The sequence below is a fragment of the Hipposideros armiger genome, unplaced genomic scaffold (assembly GCF_001890085.2).
Source record: "Hipposideros armiger isolate ML-2016 unplaced genomic scaffold, ASM189008v1 scaffold_28, whole genome shotgun sequence".
NCBI lineage: Eukaryota > Metazoa > Chordata > Mammalia > Chiroptera > Hipposideridae > Hipposideros > Hipposideros armiger.
In genome coordinates, this window is record NW_017731378.1 from 931652 (window position 1) to 956962 (window position 25311).

The 25311-nt window shown below is 51.0% G+C and overlaps 1 protein-coding gene across 5 annotated transcripts; it reads right to left on the bottom strand.

Annotated features, from left to right (window-relative positions):
• Positions 1 to 452: 452 nt before the first annotated feature.
• On the bottom strand, positions 453 to 25175 carry PYROXD2 (pyridine nucleotide-disulphide oxidoreductase domain 2). 5 transcript variants are annotated; one of them, XM_019636549.1, is made up of 16 exons: positions 24412 to 25161; positions 20176 to 20195; positions 17465 to 17558; positions 17306 to 17379; positions 15224 to 15379; positions 13145 to 13298; positions 11269 to 11330; positions 11075 to 11172; positions 8876 to 9017; positions 8341 to 8475; positions 6963 to 7035; positions 6557 to 6713; positions 4218 to 4372; positions 3379 to 3485; positions 1534 to 1654; positions 453 to 747 (listed from the first exon to the last, which is right to left on the bottom strand). In XM_019636549.1, the coding sequence occupies exons 1-16, from the start codon at positions 24533 to 24535 to the stop codon at positions 677 to 679; spliced, it is 1743 nt and encodes a 580-aa protein (XP_019492094.1). In that variant the 5' UTR covers positions 24536 to 25161; the 3' UTR covers positions 453 to 676. The 5 variants fall into 5 exon arrangements, with proteins under 5 accessions (XP_019492094.1, XP_019492095.1, XP_019492096.1 ...); XM_019636550.1 differs by having other exon boundaries at positions 494 to 1135; positions 24412 to 25164; XM_019636551.1 differs by lacking the exon at positions 453 to 747 and having other exon boundaries at positions 1560 to 1911.
• Between the last annotated feature and the right edge of the window lie 136 nt (positions 25176 to 25311).

A 25311-nucleotide genomic window follows, 5' to 3' on the forward strand; every position in this document is an offset into this window, starting at 1 on the left:
CCTCATTCATGGGAAGTAAGAGGCCGAGTGCTGTAGAATCAGGAATGTGGGCTCTCAGGTGGCCACCGCTGTGTCCACCTTGCATTCACCCTGGACTGCTGCTTGCCTGACTGGTGGTGTCGAAGGCTTGAGATTCGAAGCATTGTTCAGGCCCGGGGTCCCTGTGGATGACTTGGTGGGTCCCTGGGGAAATGGGTCCTTTCCTACAGCTTGCCTGGAACGTGACAGTAGCAGATTGGGCCTCACAAGGGCGGTCCTCCCACCCGCTGGTGGTGGGGGCCCAGCAGTGAGATGGGGATGCTGGTTGGTCCAAAGGACTGTTTGGAGCTGACGTTGTGAGAACACTGAGCAACCCAGACAAGGATATCCCACCTATTATCACATAGACATGTCATTACATAATCACTGCATAGTAGCCATTCTACTAATATACAGAAAAAATAAATACAAACTATCTGTATAAAACATTACTTTTAATAAAATAAAACCAGGCCACTCATGAACTCATGGGTATGAGGTTAACCAGTTTCAAATGTAACTTATACGATTTTTTCTAAATTAGTAGCTTGAGCCTTGAGAGCTGGCCTGCCTCAAGCCACAACCTGGGACGTTGACCCAATGGGGACTTAAAAGCTCAAGGGTGGATTCTTCGTCTTGGGTCAGAGTTGGTTCAGGGTCACATGCTCTTGAGGTCCCCGAAGACCACGTGGGCGGCATTGCGTCCAGCTGCTCCCATGACACCTCCTCCTGGAAGGGAATCTCCTGTGATCCAAAGCTGCGACAACAGCCCCCAGGGAGCCGGCGACCAGGCAGAGCGGGATGCTTGAGGGAGGTGCTCGGGCTGCGGGCATCAGGACCACCTGGGACAACTATGGAGACAGACTCTGGGCTCCCCTCCAGGTTTCCTGCCTCACGCTCTGGGGAGGGAGCCAGGCACACAGCCCAAGCAGTGGCCCCTCTCAGTCTGAGAGCTGATGCGCTGGATGGTGAGACTCCCAGCACGCGAAGCTAAGACGCGGGGCCGAGGGCTTGAGGGGGAAGATGCGGAAGTTCAGGGCCTTTCTGGGAGGCCGAGGCCCACACGGCTCCGAGAAAGTGTCCAAATGAAACGGCACCCTTGGCGAGGTCGCTTAGGCTTGGGATAGATGCAGGGAAGAACTTTAAAATTGAGAAACTTGACTGGTTCTTACTGGTCTAAAATATGGAGGAGGAACTCAGGGACATGGCTCTCTCAGAACCCCAAATTGGAATCTGGAGAGCTGTCTCGGGGACATACCCTTAAACCTCATGAGGAGGTGGTAGGAGCTAACCTGTGGACTGTGGCCGGCCTGGCTGAGGCCACCGCTGTTTGTTGACCCAAGCGCTGAGACTTCTGACTATGGGATGTGGCATGTTCTCGTGGGAGTTCCATGCTCCCCTCCTGCTCTCCCTGCCTCCCTCATTGTTGATCCTGTTCCGCTGTCCGCAAGCCTCTGATGGCCAGCCAGCCCTCGCTGGCCACACAGGGTGGTAGTGGAACCGAGGGTCACTCACCAGGATGGGCCCCACTTCCGCAGAGATACAGGCCCCGGAGAGGGCAGCGGTAGCTGGAGTGCAGGGGCACGGGGCGGGAGAAGTAGAGTTGGTCTAGGCCCATGGCACAGTGGAAGATGTTCTATGAGAGGCAGGGCCACAGCCGTCAATGTAGGAGTGTTATGGTCTTAACCGCCTTTGTGGGCGTCTTCCCCTCCCCTGTTCTCTGAGGAAGGTTCTTCTCCTTCCAGGATGTTTTCTTGATTCTTGTGATGCAGAAAGCGGAGGGGAAGAGAGAGGCGATAGGCACATGGCCTGCAGTTTTCCAGGCCATGTGAAAGGGGGTGAAGTTTTCCAGAGGTATTTTTTTTTTCAGGGAGAAAGAAGGGTGTCAGGAAACTGAATGGGAAAGAAGACGAAGATTTGAAAGGTTTTGCTGTGGACTAGGAATCCCCCTCGCTCTATTTGAACAATAGAGGCATTTGACATATTTTGACGGCTGGCACATGTTTCTTTGGCCAAGGCATCCATCTGAGCCTGGACCACGGGGGTCCAAGTCCCAGCAGAACCACAGTAAATGTCAGACGAAGGGCACTGGGACCCGAGCTCGGTTCTGCTCCACTGGCCTGGGTCAGACCAGCCAGGCAGGGAGGCAGTGTGGATACGGGAAGGTCAGGCTTGTGGGGCAGGTTTGGGCAAGAAGACAGCATCTGCTGGACGTCACCACGGGGATGTTCTTCCATCTAACCCTCTCAGCATGTCCCAAGCTGAGCTTGTTCTCATCCCTCAAGTCTGCTGTCTCTCATCTTCCCTGCCTCAGTGGCGGCACCGCCCTCTCCTCGGCCGCCAGGCTGCACCCTTCCTGTGACTTCCTCCCCGGCCTCTACAGGCACACCCCACCAAGACGTCTCACTTCTGCCTGCCCCAAGCCTTCCTTCCACATCCCTCATCCTGTTTCCTCTATATCTGGGCTAGCACCGTCCAATAAAAACATAACGTGAGTCACATATAATTTTTATTTTCTAGCAGCCCCATTAAAATTTAAAGAGAGGCTGTTGAAATGCATGTCAATATATTTCCTTTAACCCAGCAGATCCAAAACAGTATCATTTCAACATATTAATATAAAAATTACTAATGAGAAGTTTTACTTTTTTTTTTTTTTACTTTGTTTGTTTTTGTACTAAGTCTTTGCAATCTGGTGACACATCTCATTTTGGCCTAGACACATTGACGCGATTGATAGCTACCTAAGGCTAGTAGTGGCTGCTGTGTTGGAATTGGCCTCCTAGCTGGTCTCCTTGCCTCCAGTCTCAATGAGGTTTCTTTTTCTTTCTTTCTTTTTTTTTTTTCAAGTTGCAGAAAAGGACAGTTTATTAGAAGAAAAAAAATACATTTCAAAGAAGCAGAAGTGGGCCTGAACAGCAGACCCGAACAGTAGAGAATGGCTCAAGGGCCATTATTAGAAGAGAAAGTATACTCCAAAGAGTTCGGAGCAGGATGAGCAAAAGGAAGAAGCTCAAAAGGCCTCAGCGAGTTTTTGACACATCAGATAGAAGTCTGAGGTCATGCTCCCTTGCAAGGGGAGCTCCCTCTGTAGAAAGTCAGATGGCACAGCCTGACATGGACATCCAGGCAGAAGGGCCACCATCCTGGTGACCTTCTCAGCAGGCACTGTCTCTCCTCTCTGTGTCTCCCAACTCCTCCCCACTCCCTAGATCTGATCACTCCTCCGTCCCCTCTCTGGCCATGGTCTCTGCCACTGTCCCCCTTTCCGATAAAGGCTGAGTGTGGAGGGCTTGCCAGGAAGTGAGGGTGTAGATAGAGCGAGAAGAGTGTGATAAGGGACCCCAGGCTTCTACTCACCCCTCCAGGAAGCCCAAAGATTCTCTCCAAATCAGGTGGGGTGAGGATGTCTCTGCCCACCACGGAGCCCTTGAAGCCAGGGGCGTAGGCCTCGATGCAATCAAACACTGGGCACCAGACAGCAAGGAAGCCGGATGGTGTTAGGGGGAGGAAGTGGAGGGGTTATCATTGCACAACTTGGCAAATTTACTAAAATTCATTAAACCATACACCTAAAATGGGTTTACTTTTGCATATGCAAGTTATATCTTAATAAGCAAAAAACGAAAACAGTCCACAGACAACCAAATAATTCAGTACAAGGCCTATGGATTTCAGGCTGGTTCAGCCCCCCACTCTTTTCCATCTCCTTACCCCAACCCTAAACACAAAGTTATTTGTCTCCCCTTGACTATGCAAAGCTTTCTTCCCCTCATTGCTGTGCTCAAGCTGTTTCTTGTGCTTGGAATGCCCTTTGCTGCCTGGCCAACTCCTATTCACCCTTTAAAACCCAGCTCAAATGTCCCTTCCTTGGAAAGCTCTCCTTGTCTGTCTGGCTCACAGCTCCCTCCTTTGGTTCACATAGTACCTTGTACTGTAACACTGGTTTCTTTGTTACTCGACCCACTAGACTGTGAGCAACTTGAGGGCAGGAACTAGGTCTCTTTCACTTTCTTAGCCCAGTGCCTGAACCCAGGAGGCATTCACTACCTTGATTTCAGTTCCCTCAGGTACTTCTCTCCCCTTGGGACAGAACTTGAAGGTGTTAATCCTGAATGGGGCAGCCAGGAAGAGAGAGGCCCATTCAGCCCGCATGGCCAGCTGTCACTCTGGGGACAGGACAGTCTCGCCCTCCTTACCTTTATCTGCATAGGCATTTCTCTCCTGCTCATCCCAGACCTTGCCTCCAGCCAGTGTGTAGGGAGTGTACTGAGTGAAGAGGGAGATGACATGGCAGCCAGGAGGAGCCAGGGTGGGGTCCAGCGAGGAAGGGATGCAGAGCTCAATCATAGGCCTGTGAGAAGGGGGATGGGAGGGGAGAGGGTCAGATCTGAAGAACACCAGCTGTCCCAAGGGGAGGAGCTAGGGGTACTGTGAGATGACTGGGAACAAAATGAAGGCCTGAGAGGAGCTGCTGGCAAGGCAGGGCTGATCATCTCTGTGAGGACACGGTGGTTGTTCACCTGCACGGGCTCTGTGACCACTAGGACAATCCAGACCGCTGAGGGGCTCCCCCAGCCCCAGGCGCCAGGGTCTCCGGTCCCACACAGCCCACCTCTGAGTGTGTGGCCTGTCCCTGCCTTCCTCCATCACACAGCCTGTACTCTAACTAGGCTCTCAAATGTCTCCAGGGTCCAGACAGACAACATGAGTAAGTGCAGGGGCCAGGCTAAGACAGACAGCAGGTGCTCAGACAGCCAGATTTCAACCAAGCTTCTCCCTGCCTGATTACCTGTCCTGAGCAGGCCAAGGAAAACAGAGCTGCTGGGGCTGCCTGACACCCAACAGAACTAGCACCCGCTTCCTGCCCCTCCTTGCTTACAACACCTGTTCTACTTGGAGCACATTCTTCTTCTGATCCCCAAATATGACCATCCTTCAAGGCCACATGAAATGCCCCTTCTCCCTGCATCCCTTGCTTGCAATGTTTCTGCTGAACTTGGATGTTCACTAGGCACCTTCAACGTTACTTGTCCAAACCTGAATGCCTGCTCTCCCCTAAAACCTGCTCTTTCCAGCATATACCATCTTCCCCTTTTCAATAAAGGGAAATACCATCATCCGGTGGCTCCTTTTTCTCACTCATACCCCACTTCCTGTCCAACAACAAATCCTGTCAGCTTTACCTTCAAATACCCAGTATCTGGCCACTTCTCATCACTTCCGCTGCCCCAACCCTGGTCCAAGCACCGTCCTGTCTCCCTTGGATTCTGCAATAGTAACAAATTGCAACAGATTGCCCTTTTTCTCCATGCAGTGGCCAGAGTGGTCCTTCTAAAATATAAATCAGGCTCTGCACAAAGTTCCCTGGCCAGGAGTGGTGGACAATGCCCAGCAGGCTGTAGCCGCTGCAGCTAGAACCCCATCCCTACCCTTCACTCCCCGGTTCTGTTTCTCCAGCCACTCTGGCCTCATCCCTGTGCCTCCAACACAGCAGCACACGCCTGCCCCAGGGCCTTTGCACCTGACTTTCCCTCTGTCTGAATGTTCTTCCTCAGATATCCACAAGATCTGTATTCTCACTTCCTTTAGGTCTCTGCTCAAACATCATGTTATTAGAGAAGCCTTTCCTGACCTCCTTATAAAGACTAGCAAACCCTCCCCTTCCCCGGCCTATTTTTCTCCATATCATCAGTGCATGTTTGTTGACTATCTTGTCTTCTACTGTAGGTCAGAGACCTGAGGACAGAGGCCATGTTGACCCTGCTTGCTGCTTTGTGCCCAGATCCCTGAACTAAGCCTGACAGAGTAGGGGCCCCCAAATGTTTATGAATAGATAAGTGGCCTTTGCTCTCTACCCTTCTCTCAGGACACACTTCTTCTTTACCTCATGCTATAAATATTTATGTGCCCATCGTATGATAAGCATTTTGTTTGTTTCATACCCCTGCCCAATCCCCAGTTCTCCCAACTTGTACCTATACAGAGCCTGGCATAGAGTCGGTTTTCAACAAGTTTGGGTGGACAATTGACAGTATGGAAAGATGCTTGCTCCTGCAGTGTCCCTGCCTGTTCTCAGAAGGATGGGGATATAGCTGCGGAGGGAGGTGGGAAATGCTTTTAGAAGTTTTGCATGAAGGCAGCTTATCAGAGATAAGAGAGAATGTAGACTCGGGTGCGTGTGTGCCTTCTGACAGGTTGCTGAATCAGAGAATCTCCGTTTCTCTGCCAGAAAGCCTTTTCTCCAGTTCTTCCCAGACGCCAGCACTGTTCTCTTTGCAGCCCTTTGCCCTTTCTGCTAACCCGTGACACCTGGCGGAACGTGTCCGACGCTTCACCCCTTGCCTGCACCGCCCACAGATTTCTTGCCTGGGATGCATTTCCTGGCCTAAGTGTGGATTTAGGCAGATTTTACCTCACTGTGAATGTTGAGCCAGGTGGAAGAGGCGATCCCCGCTGTGTCTGGACAGTCACCCCTGTCTCCCCAGGACCATGTATAAGAATATCCCAGCAGACACCAAGCCCAGGGTCCACCCACCTGTGGGAAGGCCAGCCATCCATGGCATCTTCAAAGGCCTGATGGAGGAGGGTGGTGTCTTCACAGTTCAGGTGGATGGAGCACTGGTGATGCGGCAGCGGCTGGCCGCTGGCAGCATTGGGGGCCGCCAGGAAGTCAGGCAGCCTGTTGACAGCCACTGAAGGACCAACGGGGAGCGTCAGGGTCCAAAGGCCCCAGGGTTGTCCTTCTCTACCCATCACCCTGCTCACCCAAGTGGTGGACTGGGAAGACAAAGGTATGAAAAAGTGTTTCACCTTCCTATTGGGGGCCAGGCTGGAGGTCAGGGGATAGAAATGATGACGTAGGTCAGTTTTCCCCAGACCTGGAGATTTTTCACTCAGAGGATGTCAGAAGAGACGGCTCTGCAAGGCGGTGTGCCTCTTACCATTGATCTTGGTGACGGGTGACTGGGTGTCCAGCTGAGAGATTCTCTCCATGAACTCTTCAGGAAGCCACTCCTGGAAGGAGATGTTTCCATGAAAGGCCTGGGGATGGCCGAGGGCCCCAAGGGGCTGCTTTCCTTCTTTTCTCAGGCTGGTCCCTTGACCTCTACTTCGGGAAGCCCTCTCCATCCTTCAGAGCTCAGCCGAACCGCCTCCTCTGTGAAGCCCTCCTGGACCCCCCTCCTGCTCAGTGCTAAGCTCATCTTCCTCTGCACTCTGCCAGCAGTTCTGGCCGTAAGTGGCCCACATCAGCTCCTGCTTTGGATATGGCCAGTGGTCTGCAGTCCTCTTTTGTCCTCTGATCTGTAAGCTTTTGGAAGTCTTGATGATCTCAGAATAGCCTTAATAAGATGCTTTTGAACTTATCTTTGTTGAGTTTTATTAGGAGAACCACCCAGAAAAAGTGGTGCTTGTCTCCAACAATAGTTCCAAGAATGGTTGGGAGCTCCATGCTCATACATATAGTATATCTTTTGGGGACAGGGAAGGTGTGGTCAATGGCAAAAGTTGCCCCAAATCCTTGCCCCTCCCTGTATGCCCTGCCACTGTAACTCTGGGCTTGGCCGTGAGACAAGGCCAATGTTACTAAATAGGATGTAAACAGAAGCTTGAAAAACATTTGCATGATTGAGTTTGCTTGCTTTTGCCCTCTGCCAGATGCTGAGACTATGCTGGAATAATGAAAGACACATTAGGGTAGAGCTGAGTCACCCCGGTCATTCCAGCAGAAACAGTCCTGGACTAGCCACAGCCTGCTGACCCCGGCATGTGAGCGAGCCCAGCCAAGATCAGTAGGGCCCACTAGTTGACTCACAGCTGATGGCTGATGCTTGAGCGAGCCCAGATTGGCTGAACTCAGCCAGACCAGCTGAACTCTCCATCTCTGTGTGCTAAATCAGTATTTCTTGTTAAATGCCCGTAAGTCATGTGGCTGTTTATTATGCGGCATTCATACAGAAATAGATAATTGACACACACAGTGGAATTAGAGTTAGTTAGAAGGGAGAAACTAAGATAGTAGGAAAGTTGTATAAATAATTGGATTGAAAGTCAGACCTGGGTTCCAGCTCTGGCTCTGCCAATTGCCAGCTGCATGGCCTACGGCACCTCATCTCTCTGGACCTTTCTCCTCACCTGTGAGGCTTCTTCCCTGTTTGCTACCTGCCTGTTAGGTAAGAAAGAGAAGGACTGGCTTCCCCCAAGGCAGAGAGGCTTGGCACTTGCATCTCCCACCCTTAGGCAGTCCTGGCTCCCTCGATCACCACCATTTTCTAGCCCCTGTCTTGGCAGACATCTTAACGTCCACCCCGCAGGCCTTACCTGTGGCGTGAGCTTCAGGAAGGTGATCTGTGGTGATGCGTTGGACAGCACTACTTTGCTCCTCACCTCTGAGCCATCCTGCAGCACAACTCCGAGAACACGTCCTCCACTGCTCACCTGCACCTTAGCCACTGCCTAGAGCCCAGAGGAACAAGGCCCAGAAACCCCCAGGAATGGAAATGCAGGTTGGCTCTTGGGGGATCTCCACTGTGTGTGCTGTTCCTAGGCGCTCACAGTTTCCTCATCCCGAATCCGCCCTGCCGAGCTCTACAGCTCCTTGGGGGAAGCCTTAACTCCCTTTTTCCCGCAATGGGAAGCCTTAGCCTAAATGTGGGTTAGTGGTGGTGAATTCAAAGGGGACCTGAGTTCACAGAAGAACTGGAACCTGACCGATAGCTGTGCAGCCACTAGCAGGCTGCATAACCTGAGCCCTGCCTTGTCCATTAGAAAAACGAGGGACCTTCCTGATCTGAGGTTGTGTTCTATCCTGGGATCCTAGCCAATCATTGGGGTAGAGGGTAGAAGGGTGGTTCACCTTTTCGGTGAAGATACTCGCTCCATGCGCGGTGGCTGAGCTTGCGATGGCATCAGAGAGGGCACCCATGCCACCCTCGACGTAGCCCCAGGCCCCCTGTACTCCCTCCAGGCCCCCCATCACGTGATGTAGCAGCACATACCTGAGGACAGACCATTAGAATCAGTGGCTGGAGGTGGAATTAACCTCCCCAGAGTTCTAGGTACAAACCATCCATCCCATTTGTGCCTTCAGCCTCCTCCTCCGCCCTCCAGCCCTGTCCCACTGGGCTTTAAATGAGCTGTAGGCCTTTGTAAGAGTCCTTTGCCTCCCCAGCCTACATTCCCTCCCCATGCAAACATATCTTCCTGCAGCGCTTTGGTTCCAACAAGGTAGCTGTTATGCCCAAACCCGCAGCTCCACCTCTCTCCTGAGCTCCAGCCCGTATGTTCAGCTACCCACAGATATCTCCATTTGAATGTTTTTTTGGCAGACATCTTAAATCCATTCCTTTTCCCCATCCCAGTGAACGGCACTTTCAGTTTCCAACAGAAACCTGAGTGTCAATCTTGCCTCCTGCTAGTCCCCCATCACCTACATCCAATCAAGCACTGTCAACTGTGCCTCGTAGAGAGCTTCCCAACGCCCCTGCTCCCTGCCGCCTCTTCCCTGGTCTGGGCCACTCTTTTTTTTCTTCCTTAAACTGCTGCATCACTGTCTTCCAAATTGGAACACCTTCTCCTACTCTTCCTTGCCTGCAGAGCTTTCTCCACGCAGAGCCTGGCGCCCAGTCCCCAAACCCAGCTATGCACCCATTGCTTCCATCCTTTCAAGCCTTCACTGGCTCACTGTTGCTCTTAGGGCAATGGCCAGTCCCCCAAAACGACCTCCAGGGGTCCCGCCTGCTCATCAGCCTCCGCCCTCATCATACTCCCCGAACACCCCATATTCCTACCAAACCGAACCTCTTTCAGTTCTTTGAATGGACCACAGGGTTTCTCAGCCCCCTGCATTTGCACGTGTTGTTCCGGAGCCTAGAACCATCTTCCTCCCTCACCTCTTGCTTGGCTAATTCCTCCCGCCCTGAGGGTCTCAGATTAAACACGGAGGGCTTCTCTGACCCCAGACCACGTGGTTCCCCTGCTTGATTTCCCTGATCGTCACGCTCGTGGCACGCCACTGTCATTACTTGCTCTGTGTCTACTCCCTCTCCATAGGATCTTAGATCCGTTCACTACTGTAGCGCCAGCACCCAGCACAGGCAAGGGCTTTATCCATATTTATTGAAAGAATTAATGAAGAAAGAAATTACTTAAAGGCACATTTTACAACCACGGGCAGCAGCTAAGCCTCCCAGAGACCCACAGAGACAAGGAGAGGAGGCCCAGCTGGAAGAAACAAATTGGCCATTTGATCATGGAGCTTGGCCAAGGTGTGGCAACCGCTGCCAACCCCCCTTTCCCATGGCCGTGGGGAGTTTGGGGCTGGCTTAATGTGTGTTGAAAACCACACTTCCAAGGGGTGTTCTCATCCCTGGATAGAAAAGCCACATTGACAGCTTCTAGCTGCATCTTCTGGTGCGTTGGACATGGCCCAACACTTGGCAGTGTCCCCTCTCCCAACACACACACACACACACACACACCCCTCCATTCCTGCTCCCACACTACAGACTTCACTGTGTCTGACTGCCCCCTCTTGGATCAGGCTGCCAGTACACCCCCCCAGTCACAAAGGGAAAGGCAGCTTCCTGCTTCCCACCCTGACCAAAGTGTGTGTGTGAAAGCGGTTTCTGGAGCTGAGGAAAAGTATCAGTGGGAGAGCGAGGGGCAACGGGGCTTCCTGGGAGGGGAAGTGAGGAAGAGAGAGGAGAAAGAATGGGATGAAGATATTCATGCTGAGATAACGCAGTGGGAGGTGGGAGGGAGGCTCTGTTTAGGAAGCACTAGAGAGGAGTGGCTAAGAGGGAAGATTTGGGTGGGTGGACAACTTGGGCTGCAAATAACCTCTGCCACTTACTAGCTGTGTGACTTTGGGCAAGATACTTCCCTTCTCTGAACCACGGCTCTCAGATGTTGCCTTGAAAGACAAATGAATAGTCTATGAAGTGCTTGACTTCATGCCTGCCTCTCTGGGTGAGCTCAGTGAATGACAGTTGTTATTGCTTTTGTCGAGCAGTTCACTGCACTCCTGCTGCCCCACCTCGCCTTCCCTACTCACCCACTCCCCGGAGTGTGGGGGCTTAGCATGGCTCCAATCACAGCATCTGTTGCTAGAGTGGCTTTTAGAGGCTCAGACTCAAACCACTGGTTCAGCACCTGGGACAGCAAAATGGCAGGGAGAAGGGCTTCCTGGCCTTGGGAGGAGGGAACCCCTCACTGCGAGGCCCAGTCTGAGGCTGGGGAGCCCCTCACCTTGGTAATTGGAGCTGTGAGGACCTGGTGATACTGGGGCAGCTGGGCTCCTAGGATGCGGCCTGAAAGAGAAGATCCATAAAACAGAAACTGAGACAGGCAAGAAGGAAACGCTCGAACCTGTAATATTGCTGTACCTGTTTTTTTAATCTGTAAAACAGGAGTAATATTTCATACCCCCAAGAGCTACTGTGAGGATTAAATGAGGTATGTAAAGTGTTTGCAAGTTCATAGGCACTTAATACATTTTAGTTCTTAGCAATTATTTTTGGAAAAATTTTAATTTGTACCCTATTCCCTTACCTTGAACTCTGAGGGCTGTGCCCTGGGAGGTAGCTGGCGTGGCTAGTCCACGCCTCTGTTACTGATTTGGACGGGTAACGGGGCAGTAAAGCCCAAGAGCAGGGATCATGATCTCTAGCCATGGTAGCCCCAGGGCCTAGCTTAGCATCTGGCACACAGCAGTTGTTCCATAAATGTTCATTGCATGAATGTTTGTTGCATGTTTATTGCACGAAGCTCTTTGGGCTGGGAATCTGAGAAGCAATGTCTATTTTTGGAGTGTGTGATAGATTCTACTGGCTCTGATCCTTCACCCCTCCCCGTACCCACACACTTTGCCATATAACTCTACAGTGCCCCCCACCCTAGCTGCGTTGACCTTTCCTGCTTCTTGATTCTGAGCTCATGCACGTGATTTGCTTGGCCAATGGAATGTTTGCAAATATGATGCAAACAGGGGCTTGAAACTGGCCTGTACATCGGGGCTTGCCCTCTGTGCTTCTGCCATTGATGTAAGAAGGCCATGCCTGGACTAGCCTGCAGCTTCCAAGAGGAAGATGAGAGGCACCTGGAGCATAGCTGACCTCGCTGATCTGCCCCAGAGACAGACATATGTGTGAGACCAGACCAAATCAGCTGAGCCCATGTGGGATCAGCTGAACCATGCAGATTGATGAGAAATAAATTTTTATATGCCACTGGAGTTTTATAGTTGTTTGTTATGCAGCAATTTTGTGACTATAGCTAACTGGTTCAGTATTTTTTTTTTAATATAGAAGCTAAACTGGCCTTTATACCCTCAAAGAGTGGTAGAAAAGAATAGCATGCTTGGCAAAACTTCCCTTCTCATATCCATGGCAGACATCACTAATCGATCACCAAATTTTTCCTTGCTGAGTCCAAATCTAGCATCCTTCTTATATGGGGGCACCTCTTCAAACTCTCTTGGCTCCTGTCTCTGACTCTAGCCATGGCTATGGTGATGAGCTCCATGCAAGCTTCGACCAGCTTCACACAGTGCAACCGACAGCACCTCACCTCACACCTGTAAGATGCACCGCTTCATTTCTGCCCTGGGGCTTCTCTGGCACTATGACAGGACACTCACAAAAACCATTGGGCACCCATGGATGCACAGCCCTATGTGAGAGTCAATACACCATGGGACAGTCTCTTACCAATGGGGGACAGAACCCAATGGATAAATGTTTCCCCTTTCTTCTCTTGGAAATGGTTCTAATGTGCATTTCATAAGGCTTCTCCATGGTCCTCACAGGCCTGGCACCTTGTTACCCGTGTGGTGGCCAGCACAGTAGCACACCCTGGTAACAAGTCTCCCTTTTTCCAGTTTCTCTCCTCCTGTCCCTAGGTCACCCTTCAGAACGAACTTGCACATAAGCCTTTGTGTCAGGCTCTAGTTTTAGGGCATGCCAAGCTACGGCCTTCTCACTAATGTGCTCCAGGCAGCTCCTATTAATGGATGGCAGTTGGAAGGCTGCCTTGGATGGTCAGGCTTGTGTCCAATCATCGAGAAAATGGGCTCAACTCCGTGAAGGTCATTCATTGTGCCCTGATGCCTGCACTCTGGACTTACCTGCCTGCAGCAGGGGTGTGAGGGTAGAGAGCGACTTGAGCCTCTGTAGCAGGGAGCCCTGCCAGAAGGCCTCCATGTCCACGGGGGCTGCGTCCAGCAGAGGGTCGATGGCTAATGCCAAGCGATTCATGAAGGCCTCGTATTTGGGAAAGGCCTGGAACAGAGTTCCACGTCAAGGCCCCAGTGCCTAGAACCCTAGAAGGACATTGTCCCCATGCTCTGCCCTCCATGCCGCCCCCATGTGGCCTGCTGCTCCTTAGCCGAGCCTCCGTGGTTCCTCAGGGTGCATGCCCAGCACGGCTCAGTGTGGCTGTGCCGAGCTACTCCCAGTTCTAGGTCTGTGTGTTGGTGTCAACACGAGGGGAAGTCAGAGAAAGCCTGCGCAGTAGGAGAGCCACCGGGTGGCAGCAGGGACAAGGGGTTAACACTGGCCAAGACCAATAGTCAGCCCCAGAAAACTGGCAAGTATCCCTAGGATGTGGTCCCTGTGATAAACCAGAAACCGCTTAAAAGTTTCTTTCTTATCTCCCGTCTGTCCATATATTACCGATATAAGTAAGATTTCTTTCCCTGTATTCCAGCATGCTGACTGTTCGTGCCTGGTCTGCAAATCTCCCATGTCCTCTCATCATAAGCAAGGGCAGCAGCCAGCATCCCTTCACCCCACAAGTTTCCACAACAGAATCCATTTGGACAGCCTGGTGAGGACACCCACTCCTCCGTCACAGAACGGCTGCAGGAGCAGAGATGGATGCCCGTGCTGCTAGAGGCCTTATCTTAATTTTCAGCCCAGAGGTTTTAATTTTTGGTTCATCTAGACTCACGGATATACCCATGGAATTTTAATAACTGTTACATAAAGAAAAGTCCTGTGCTGAAGGACATTTGAGAAGTCTTGATAAAAAAAGTTAAACAGCTTTCTCTGCAGCGGGCCTTTAACACGACAACGTGCAAAGACAAAGCCAGAATTCAGGCTCTTGACTTTCCACAATGGGCTGTCACCCCTGCCTCCTGCTAGTGGTCAGGAGCACTCAAGGTCACAGCCACTGTCTCATAGGCCGAAGGACCCGACCTTGTCCTGAATCCTTTCTAGTGCACCTGAGATGAGCAGGATTTGGAGAAGAGGATGTAAGCAGTGGCTCCCAACCCACTGCACAAAGGAAACACTTTTTAAAAAAAGCAAAGCTCCCCAGGTGATTCTGATTGTCAGCCAGGTTTAGAGATTGCTGGTTGAAGACATATATTGTGTGTCTGTGGTTCTCTTGGTCTTACCCAACAGGAGATCAACACAATGAAAAGCAACACATTGATTGTATTAACCTAGATTCTTCTTATAAAAATGTCTCCACCAAGATGTGAGTTAACGCTATGCCTTCAGCTTATATTTCGGCATAGTATACAAAAAAATAGCCATTCAAAGAATCTTTTTATATCTGCAAAACCAGTCATGCCAGGCCCATTACACTCAATAACTACCCAACAAATTCCTTATAATGCAACCCAGAGGAAAAAAAATGTGCACTTTCCATCATATGTGGGCACTTCCTTGCACCAGACCCATACGCCATTGTGGACAGTTTCTTTCCTTGGGCTGTCAGGGGATTCATGCCAAATCGAATGAACATTTATCACAATCTCTAGTCCTAAATCCCTGATCCAGTTCATTCTGTCCTTATGTGTCTCTGATCTGCCCTCTATCCTTCTTTTTGGCCGTCGTGTGCTTTCATAGTGATAACCACTTAGAGTTCCGTGTGAAAACAGGAGCAATAGAAAGCACAGTGTACGTACACACACCAGTGGATTCCCTTTTGATGTTTGGCAGGCAGAGGCCACCTGAACAGTGGCTTCATATTGAACACGCATGGGTTTGAGGGGTTCCGGTGCCCACTGGTCTCAATCACTGACTTCCATCCCCTTTTCTGCACAGTGCCCAGGATCAGAGGCTAGCGCAGGCTGGAGCCCTCTTAGGCCTTTGGCCATGTGCTCTTGGACAAGGCCAGCCAGGCCCATTTCCTTTCCAGAGCTGCCCCCAGAGGGAGGTGAGGGAGAAGGAGATCAGTTACTAGTCAGTTTCCCTACCTGGGCATCTTTCTGTGAGAACTGGGCGATCTGCTTCTGGTTTTCTACCATGTCTGTGCCCAAAAGAAGGGACCTGGGCACCTTACTCGTTGTGCCTTCTTCCAGCATGGGGGTGAAGGAGTAGGGGTTTCGGAGATGAAGCCTCAGCCCGTGTTTCTGCAGAACACAAGCACAAGCAACATGCGAAGGGATCTGTGGCCTCTGCCCTTGACCCCTCTCTGATTATGCTTTAGACCATTTAGGTACCTGCATACAGGTTCCCAAGGTCCTGATTCCGATTTTTTTAATGTAAGTATCTAAAACGCCCTCTTGCCCAGGCACTCTATGGCAGACCATACCATACCACATTATGCCATGCCATACCACACAATACTACACCACACCACATCACGCCATACCACACCATACTACACCACACCATGCCATGCCGTACCACACCATGTTACATCACAGCACACTATGCTACACCACGCTACCCTGTGCCAGGAACTATGCTGGGGTTTACAATGGTTACCTCACGACAACTCTATAAATATACCACCCTCATTGTGCAAATACAATACCCGACACTCAGTGAAGATAAATAACTTGTCCAAGGTGACATTGGGCGGTGGATCTGGGTTTCAAAACCACATCTCTGTGACTCCAAGCCCAGGCTCTCAGCACTAGTCTATCACTGCCTCCGCTCCAGAGATAAATAATTAAAATTTGGAAAAACACAATAAAGCAACGATTATGTGAAAATCCATTCTTACAAGGTAGATAAATTATTCACATCAAAAGATGTTATTTACTTTGCAGACTCATGTACTCCAGGGTCACCTTAAATGGAAGTTCCCTTGATGCATTTAAAATGTGATTTGATTTACAAATACTCGAGTAGCACATGAAACTTTTCAAGAGCACATCATATATATATATATATATATATATGGGGGGGAGAAGAATCATGTAGAAATTTTCTGTTCTATGATTCTTAGTTTTCAGAAGCTAGATTTTTCAAAAGAAGGGTCTACCCACACACCCAGCACCACAGTGGACGCTGTACATACTTGGTGTGTTGGCAAACTGCCTTTAGCTACAGTCTGGTGTGGACTGAAGAGACCCATTCTCAGGCCTGGTTGGTGATAGGTTCTTCCTCTCTCCCCTCTGTCTCTCTGTCCCCCTTTCTCTTAGGGGCTCAAAGAATAATTTCTTTAGTGGTTTTCTATAGTTGTCTAGTTCAGAGAACTCATTTACATGAACGCGTTCCAGCAGCCAAAGAGCTGTGAACAGAAGCTCAAGGTCTTATTAGTTTCACACTTTCAATTTAAAGTTGGTGCTGAAGTGCATGGCACCTTCTTGTACAGGTGGCACCGAGGACCTTTTTCTCTGAGTGGAGGGTGACAGAGGCAACAAGCGGGTAGTAGCTAAGCTGGCTCCAGGAATGTGGTGACTGAATTTCTAAAAGAGGCAGCGAAGGATGAAAGGAATATGAAAGGGTAAGGGCAGAGTCGGGCAAGCCTTGGGACCAAGGTTAAGTTGACTAAGAGAAGTCAGCAGGGACAGACCGGGAATTCTCAGGATCCCCTCAACACAGCCCAGAGCCAGAAAAGGTGAAAGTCCCTCCGACTTCCTGCTCAGGCTGCCAAGAATGGTAACAGGATTTAAAGTTTAACGGGGCTTGTGTCCTAAAGGCAGCTCTGCAAACTCAGAGGCTCAAGGGTTCAGGCCGGTTCCCTGTGAGGGCCAGACAGGACACCAGGCGGTGATGGGGCAGGGCTGGGGACTGTCCCATGCAGGTTATCAGACAGTGCTGCATGGGGGAACATGGGCCTGATGTTGACAAAGTTCATGCATCAAAAGTAGCCCGATTTTTATGTGAAATTTCTCGATTTTTAAGACACAAAGGTGTGCTAGACAAAACCTATCTGTGTGGCTATGTACCAAGGTGGTGACCGTGTGAGACAGACAAACTCTCAGGTAGAAGAGACACATCAGATGCAGGAAATCACCACGGGTATATAGTAGGGAGCCTTCACCCCAGGGTGGGAACATGGAACTGCCCCCCAACGCCATCAGGCTACAAGGTGGGGGCTCTACCTTCAGCTCCAGGTCAGTGTAAATCCGCGGCCTCAGCAGGCTGAGAAGGTAGGATGCTCGGGAGAACTTAAACCCTGAAACCGAATCAGTGAAGAGGGTCACCAGTGGTCACCAGTGGTCACCCCCCTGCTGTCCCCCACACCACCTCTTGGGGCTCACCTGGGATGATCTCCTCGGTGACAGCAGCACCCCCGATTACGTGGCGTCTCTCAAAGATGGCTGTGTTCACCCCCAGTCTCTGCAGGTAGGCAGCCTGGAGGGGCACACAGGGCCCTCCTTTAGTCCTGGGGGCTGACCTGCAGTCTGAGAGTCGTCACTACAGGGCCAGCATGTCACCCCTCGACTCATGCTGTTCCCCACTCTGGGAATGCCATTCTCCTCACTTCTCCCCGTAAATTCTCACTTTCTCAATTGTCTTCTGAGAAGCAACATGACTGTTCCCGCCCCTCCACTTCCCAGCTGAAGGTGACCTTCCCTCCAGCCAGGCCCAGGTGACTCTGAACTCAGGCGCATCTCCTCCAGGCGGGGTGAATCTCATCCCTCTTCACACAGTGAGCTTGCCTGAGAGTGCCGAGCCAGACCACCAGCTTCTACCCCTTTCTCTCCTTCTGCTGGGGCAGCCTCAGCACCTACTCCACCTGGCTTCCGTGACCTCACGTGTGAAAATGGGGCTGATGATAATAGCACCCACTTTGCCTGCTTCGTAGGTCTGCTGTGAGGATTCACTGAGCCAGTTCCTGGCACATAGAACGTGCTCAATAAATGAAGTTATGATTACAGAACAGTGTTATTTGGGAGAACAAATGATGCAGGGTTGTTTTTTTTTTTTTGTGTGTGTGTGTGTGTGTGTGTGTGTTTTAGCTGAGCCATCCTGCCACCTGTTGGCAGCTCAGCGGTTGCTCAGCTCGGGCAGGGACTCGAACCGCTGTTGCTCAGAGCTCAAACTCTTGAGCGAGCTCTTAACCAACTGAGCCACTTGGCCGGCCCATGATGCAGGAGTTTTATTAATTTTTCTCTAGCACTTAGTGGGAAATCAATCAACATTTCTTGAATTGAACTAGTCCTGAGTCTACAGACCTATATGCTGGTTCTCCTCCCCGCTCCAAGGTGACAACAGGGATGGTGTAGCTCAGAGTTCAGACTTTTAAAAATGTTCACTTGGGAACCAGTATGTGCCAGCCACTGGCGTGCATCATCTCATTGAATCCAGCACCATAGAGTAGGCACCAAGGTTCTCCCCATTTCACAGATGAGGAAACGGAGGCTCAATGAAGTGAATAGCTCTCCTCAGGCTATTGGACCCAGAATCTATACTCTTGACACATCTTAATGAGAAACGGAAAAGGGCAGCCTTGACATTGGGAAGCTGGCCTGGGCCTCAGAGGTTAGAATGAGCACCTCAGACCAGGGTAGTCTGAGAACATATAGACCGACACAGAGCAAGCCCCCTTCACTATTTTGGCAGAGCACACAAAAAAATACCGGGTCTCAGGGTCGCCCGCAAAATACCAAAGACTCCCTCTTGGGGCAAGTGACTGCTGGCACCAGGTACCACTCTCCTCACACTAGTCCCCCCTCCCTACAGACAAGATTTATCAGGATGCCTGGTCACAGTGTTGTCCCACTTTCTGACAGGGTCCAATCTAGAGCAACCCCCCACTTTTTTAGACTTTCCCTGAGCTCATCCCACCAAGAATGGGTTCCTCCTAACACCCCTCACTGAGCCGCCACATGGTTCCCCATGGTGTGAATTCTCCTTGCTGCAGGGAGTCACCACCCAACTCGATGAACGGCAGAGGGTACCCAGGTGGGCCTCGGGCTGGAAACCTCCAGCCGTGAGTCACCGTTTGTGTGAGGCTGTGTGTGTGCCAGACCCTTGATGCACATTACCTATTCCACTCACAACAGCTGAGGCTGGGCGTCTTCACTCAGATTTTACCGTGGCTCAGAGAGCCTGAGTTATTTGCATTACCCCCCAGAGCTGGGAGACAAACCCAGGTTTATGTGAATATCAAACTGAGGTTTTAAATTACTGATTGGTTGATTTATAGAATGTCCCCTGTAAAGTGTTCAAGTGAAATGAAAGGGTAAGTCAGGGAAATGACTCAGATTCAATGCATGTCTCACAGGCCCTGTATTGATGTCCTAAGTCCCCTGTATTGATACTCTTGAGCAACCACGGCTTCAGGAAGATGTTCTGTGCTGGTCTCGTGGCCTGAACACCCGCTAGCACACACCATGGCCTCCTAGTGGTACACGGGCCTCAGGTTTGAGAAACACGGCCTGAGGGTGACCCTGGCCGATCTCATCCTGGGATCCCCTCTGCTGGACTGTCTTCCTTGCTGTCTCCAGGGTACATGTGGGACCGTGTAGCTGCTGTGTACTCCAGGCTGGTACATGGCGTAGGCCCAGCTGGGAGCACAGGGCTCTGCACACAAAAACTGCCCATAATCTGGAATCATAGGGACCCAGCCTCAGCGACCTGATTCCCAGGCTCCAACACGTCTCCCAGGCTATGCCAGTTACACACTTCTGCACCTTTTCATCATCCTGCCTCTGAAAGTTCCCTGACTCTCCCAAGGCCATGGGAGAAATCCACCTGCATTAAGGAGAAGAGAGGAGAGGAGAGGAGAGGAGAGGAGAGGAGAGGAGAGGAGAGGAGAGGAGAGGAGAGGAGAGGAGAGGGGAGGAGAGGAGAGGAGAGGAGAGGGAGCCCCTGGCAGCCTCCCTAACTACTGCATGTGTCCATGTGGCCCAGCCACTGGTCAGCACGAGAGACAGGAGACGAGCCTGCCTTTCTTCTCGCCTGTGGCTGCTGAGAGCCACATCCCCGGGGGCCAGAGAAGCAAGGCAGAGGGGGAGGTACTCACAGCCACCAGCCCGTTGTGACCTGCAACGAGACAAGGGAGAAGGGAGGAAAGCAACACTGGTCAATGGGCAGACGGACACATTCCTCGAGGAGTGCGGCTACCCATCCCTGACCCCAAACCTGCGACGATGTTGGAGAGGTGGCCTTGGAGGACCCCGCCAAACCTGTACCTGGATGTTGGAACAGCATCTAGCTCGATGCCATAAAACACCTGGTCTGTGGGGAAGCAGAAAACCTTGGTTCTTGCCCTGGCTTGAAAAACATCCTGTTATTTGTCTTGGTCAGCAGCTCCATGCTGGAGTGAGGGTCAAGGAGAAATCCACGGTATTCAGACAAAAGCTGTCCCATGAAGCCTCGTATCACGGGGCTTCTGTCGCGTGGGGATGACAGGTGACTGTCGGTGGGAGTGTCCCAGTTTACTTGGCAGAGAAGAGAAGGGAAGCATGGCTGATACGCTGATGTACCAGGAAATGTACCAGGAAATGTACCAGGAGAGCGGGTGCGCTGATGCCAGACATCCCTGTCTGCCATGGAATCACTGGCCGCCGGGGGAGTGCTGGTCACGTGGACAGCTGCTGTCAAGCCTGGCTTATTTTGCCAAGTGTGGTTCACAGTAGTGCCCCAGAAGGCTGTAGGCACATGGGTTTGTCTTTATCAATCCCCAGTACTCCCAAAATAAAATAGCAGTTCAAAATGAAGTAACTAAGCACATACAGTTTCCATTTATCTTACATATGACGTTTCTTTCTGAAAATCGTAGGAGGGCTGCCTCTGGGCTAAGAGGCCTGAACTTGGCTTGGGGTCCCATGTTCCGCGCCAAGCCCACTGGTAGTGAGTGCCTCTCCAGCTTTGAGAAGCTTCAGGATCACCTGAGAACTGCTGTACGCGCCCAGATCCCCAGACCCCTCCCCAGAGTCTGCTCAGCAGGCTGGGGGCGGGGCCTGGAACGACTTCTCACAAGCTCCCAGGTCATTCTGATGCCAGCGGCCTCAGTCCCACACATGGGGCACACGGGCACTGGGGCTGAGCGAACTCCTCTTTCTTTACTCTCAGAGATGGTGCAGCTGCTGATGGAGAACCCGCACTGGGCAGAGAACAGGCCCAGCTCCTTTGCAGGGAGGGGGGGTCCGGCCTTGTCTGCACCACTTGGCACGTGTCTCTCCTTCGTGAGAGAAGGTTGCTCTGCATTTTCAGAGATGTCAGAAGATGACTGTGTTCTCTGAGCAGCAACCCGAACCCCGTGTTGACTCAAATAAAATGCTTAACCGATAATTTCACAAACATCCATAAATAGGGGAGCAGCAGTGACCCACATGATGAATTTCTTCACGGCTGAGATGGTTTTGTTTTAAATTTTGCACACAGAAACTCCCAGCGTTTTAGAGGTCATTGAGCCCACCTGTCATCCATGAACGTAATCTTGACAATGGAGGTTTTCAAGCCTCTGTGACCACGATCCACAGGAAAAAAATGCATTTTATGTTTCATGAGCTAAAAGTAACTCTTATCATGTGATAATCAGGTGATGCTTTATTTGATTAGATTTCATTTTATTAAAGTAATGCTGGTGGATATGCTTTTACATGCTTTTGAAAATTCTCTTAAGAAAGGTTTAAAAATATTGCTGAGCGGGACTCATGTATAGATTGCAACCTGCAGTTTGAAAAGCCCGCCTCTCAAATACATACAGTGTAAGGGCTGCCTGTCCTGAGCTCAGTCTGGCTTCTGCTGTTTCCCAGGCGTGGCCCCGGGGAAGCCAGTGTAACCGTCAGGAGCCTCCAGCTTCTTCATATGTAAAACAGAGAGGATACTGGGAACTGTGCAGTGTTGCAGAGAGTGTAACTGATAATATATGCGAAGCCCTGACCCTCAGCAGACCGTCAATAAATGGTAGCTATTTGTCCTTTAATTAGTGCTGCTTATAAAACTTGGAAAACTGATAAAGGCTTCCAGGCAACTGGGTTCCGGTTCAGTCATCACACATAAGCCCACAAATGCACAAACACACCTCCAGAGGACAAAGGTGGAGGATCTGATGTCCTAGGAGGCTCCTCCCTCCACCATTCCCCCACCCCCCGTCCTGGCTGAGCCCTCCTGTGGCTTCTGGTGACCTCCTCTTGCCCCTTGAAGGGGCCTGAAGCTGCAGGCTCAGCTAACCTTCAGGCCTGACCCCTGGGATCCTTAGGCAGCAGGCACATGGGGCTCTGGAGGGAGGCTGCCGTGAACGTGGTTTCTAGGCTGTGGGCTGCAGCCACCTGCATCGGATCCACTCAAAGTGCTGATTAGACGTGCTGACCTCCAGAGTCACCTTCAATCCTCAGACTCTAGATCACCAGGCCCGGGGGCCGGGAACTGCATTTGAAGTAGCTCCTGGGTCATTCTGAAGCCCATTGAGTCAGATGACTAAACCAGGGTCATCTTCAGGGTGGATCCCAGGTAATGGTATGACTTTAGAGATGCAGAGATAAGACCTAGAGTCAGCCTCCTTGCCAGGAAACAGCAGGCGTGAGCTGTCATCAAGGGCAGCTGTGGGGGTCCTCTGAGACGGAGAGGCCTGGGAGCTTCCATTCACTGAGCTGCCAGTGGGGGCTGGAGCTGGGCTCCCTCGCGTGTGAACGGTCATCAAAACGCAGCCATTGTTAAAATGTAAGTTATATAAACTTACAAAATAAATTACATTAAAAACAAAGGTAGTGAGTACTCAAAACTTGTTGCTGCCTAATTGTTTTGCCACATTTTACTATTATCTATTTTACTGCGGTTATTTACTTCTATACATAGGTATAGTGGCCGATGCCCTGTTGTGTCTCTCTCCCAAATTCCCAGTGACATCATGTTGGTAACTTGAAAAAGGCCATGGTGGGGGTACTTACACCATGGAAATCAGCAAGCATTACCTATCAGGGCTTGAGTTAGTATTCTGTTATTAGACTTAAGAAAGTGATGGGAGAAAACGCTAATAATGCAGATTAAACTCAACACTGTTTGTGCCTGTAGCTGTTACATTGTGAATAGCACAAAACATGGAGGAAATGTTCTTCTAGTATTCAAACAAGATTATCTGATTGGGGAAAGTCAGCCCCATCATTGAAGACGGAGTTAAATTTGGACATAAATCCTCAGTTTCACATTTGTTCTACTCTTTAAAGTAAATGAAAATATCAAGCAACATTCCTTTTGAAACTGTCCTCATTTGCCAATTGGAACCATAGGTTGGCTACTGAGTTTGGCAAAAATCACAGAAAATTCGGTGAGAATCACTGGCTACCTGGACTTTAGAGTTTTGTTATTTTATCTGTAAAAGTGTGCTACGCTTCTTTTATTTCAGCATTTCTAATAAACTGATGCGTGTGTATGTACATACACATTTTCCCCGGGAGGGGTGACTGTTAAACCTTTACCGCACACGACTACTCTCAGTGCATCCAAAAATGAAGAAATGCCAACACACGATGCAGCTTTGAGGATGTACAATGAGCATGTTCTTCCTTCAGTCCTATCATCATCTGTATAAACCCAGTTGGAAGTAATGTCAAAAGCTGAAATTGGGGTCCTTTGTGAGTGTGAATGGGAGGCCCCGAGAAAAGGCAGCCTGGTCTGGGCCACACTCACACAGCCACCTGGCAGAATTGGGTGCTCTGCAGCCAGGGGGTCAGCAACGCATAGCAGGACCACTGCAGCAGATCCCCACATGCACCAGGTGTGCAAGGCAGTGGGGGCTGTCACCCTTCGCAGACATGCGCTAGGTTCTCCAGGATGCGTTTCTATTTTTTCCTAACTTCTCTTTATGAAATGCCTTGTTTCCTTAGGGTTTGGGTGACCTTAGTGGTGAAGAGGTGGCCAGAACTCAGGGCACTTGAAGGGGCTGAATTTCACAGATCTGTTGTCCTAAGGTTCTTCCAACCCTGACAATCTAAGAATGTGGTGGATTTCATAGGAGATACAGGGAATTCCGTGAGTTCACCTAATTTTCCCTGGTCTTTCCAGTTGGAAAGACCCAAGCCGAGAGAGGGCAAAAATCTACCCTAGACCACACAGCAAGGCGACAGCAGAGCCAGCCCCAGAACCTCGGTGCCTGTTCACAGACTGGTGGGCTTTCCACCACAGCCCCTGCTCTTGCCCCAACTCCCGGTAATCTTGTGCCAAGAGGGAGGGGAGGGGCTTTGGAAAGGGTCCCTCCAGGCGTCTGAGCAGGGCTGCCCTCCCCAGACCTCAGCCTTGGCTCAGCCCGATTTACCTGCTCCTATCACCACTGCATCATACTCAGGCTTCAGGCGTCCCTTGGCTTCCCAGTGAGCTCGTCTCCAAGCAGGGCAGGGAGCACTCACGGCCCTGCCGAGACCTCGGCCATTTGCAGCCATTTCTGCCCAGGACTAGGCCAGGGATTTGCTTGCAATCAGCTTTTTGTCTCCTCCAGCAGGGGGAGGAGCAGGGGGAAAACAGGAAGAGAGGAGGAGCTGCAGTCCAGCTGCCATGCTTGGCCCTGGGCCAGGACTAAACAGAGGCCACTGAGCTGCACACGCCCCCCATGGAGTCCACACGGGCAGAGTTGAGGGAGGTTGCCTGTTAACTGGGCTGAAGTTGTGTGGCCTCCAGGCCTTTGGATAATAATCTCCATGCTGGTAATTCTCTAGCCCTGTATCAGCTGTGCAGCCTCTCACACGTTCCAATTTTACAGACAGGGTAGCGGGGCCCTGAGGCTCAGACGAGGGTGTGAGCAGTAGATGCTCTGGGGGAACGGAGTTCCAAAGGCCCCTCTTCTCCCTGTGCTGTCCTGCTTCTCATTAAGGAATTAAACATCCGGGGTGTGCTGGAGTGGGAATCCTAAGTAAAAGAGACAGACCCAGGTCTGCCTCTGCTCCCATGCTGTCTTGCCAGCCTACATGGAGGTGAACTGCTCTACACCCACAGTAGGCTTAGGGAGCCTGCTGGCCGAACACCCCCTTAGTGTCACCGTGACCAGGGCCTCAGCAAAGCTGCAGGGAGGGCCCCAAGTCACTGGGCCCTAGGGAACTGTGCGTTCTCTCTCTAATGCTTCCACACCATGAGCATGCTAGGCTGCTGCAGGAGCTGATGGGCTTGGGGGCCAGTTCACTCGTAACTCTTGGGGTTCACCTTTTTCTCGTGAAGGCCTGGA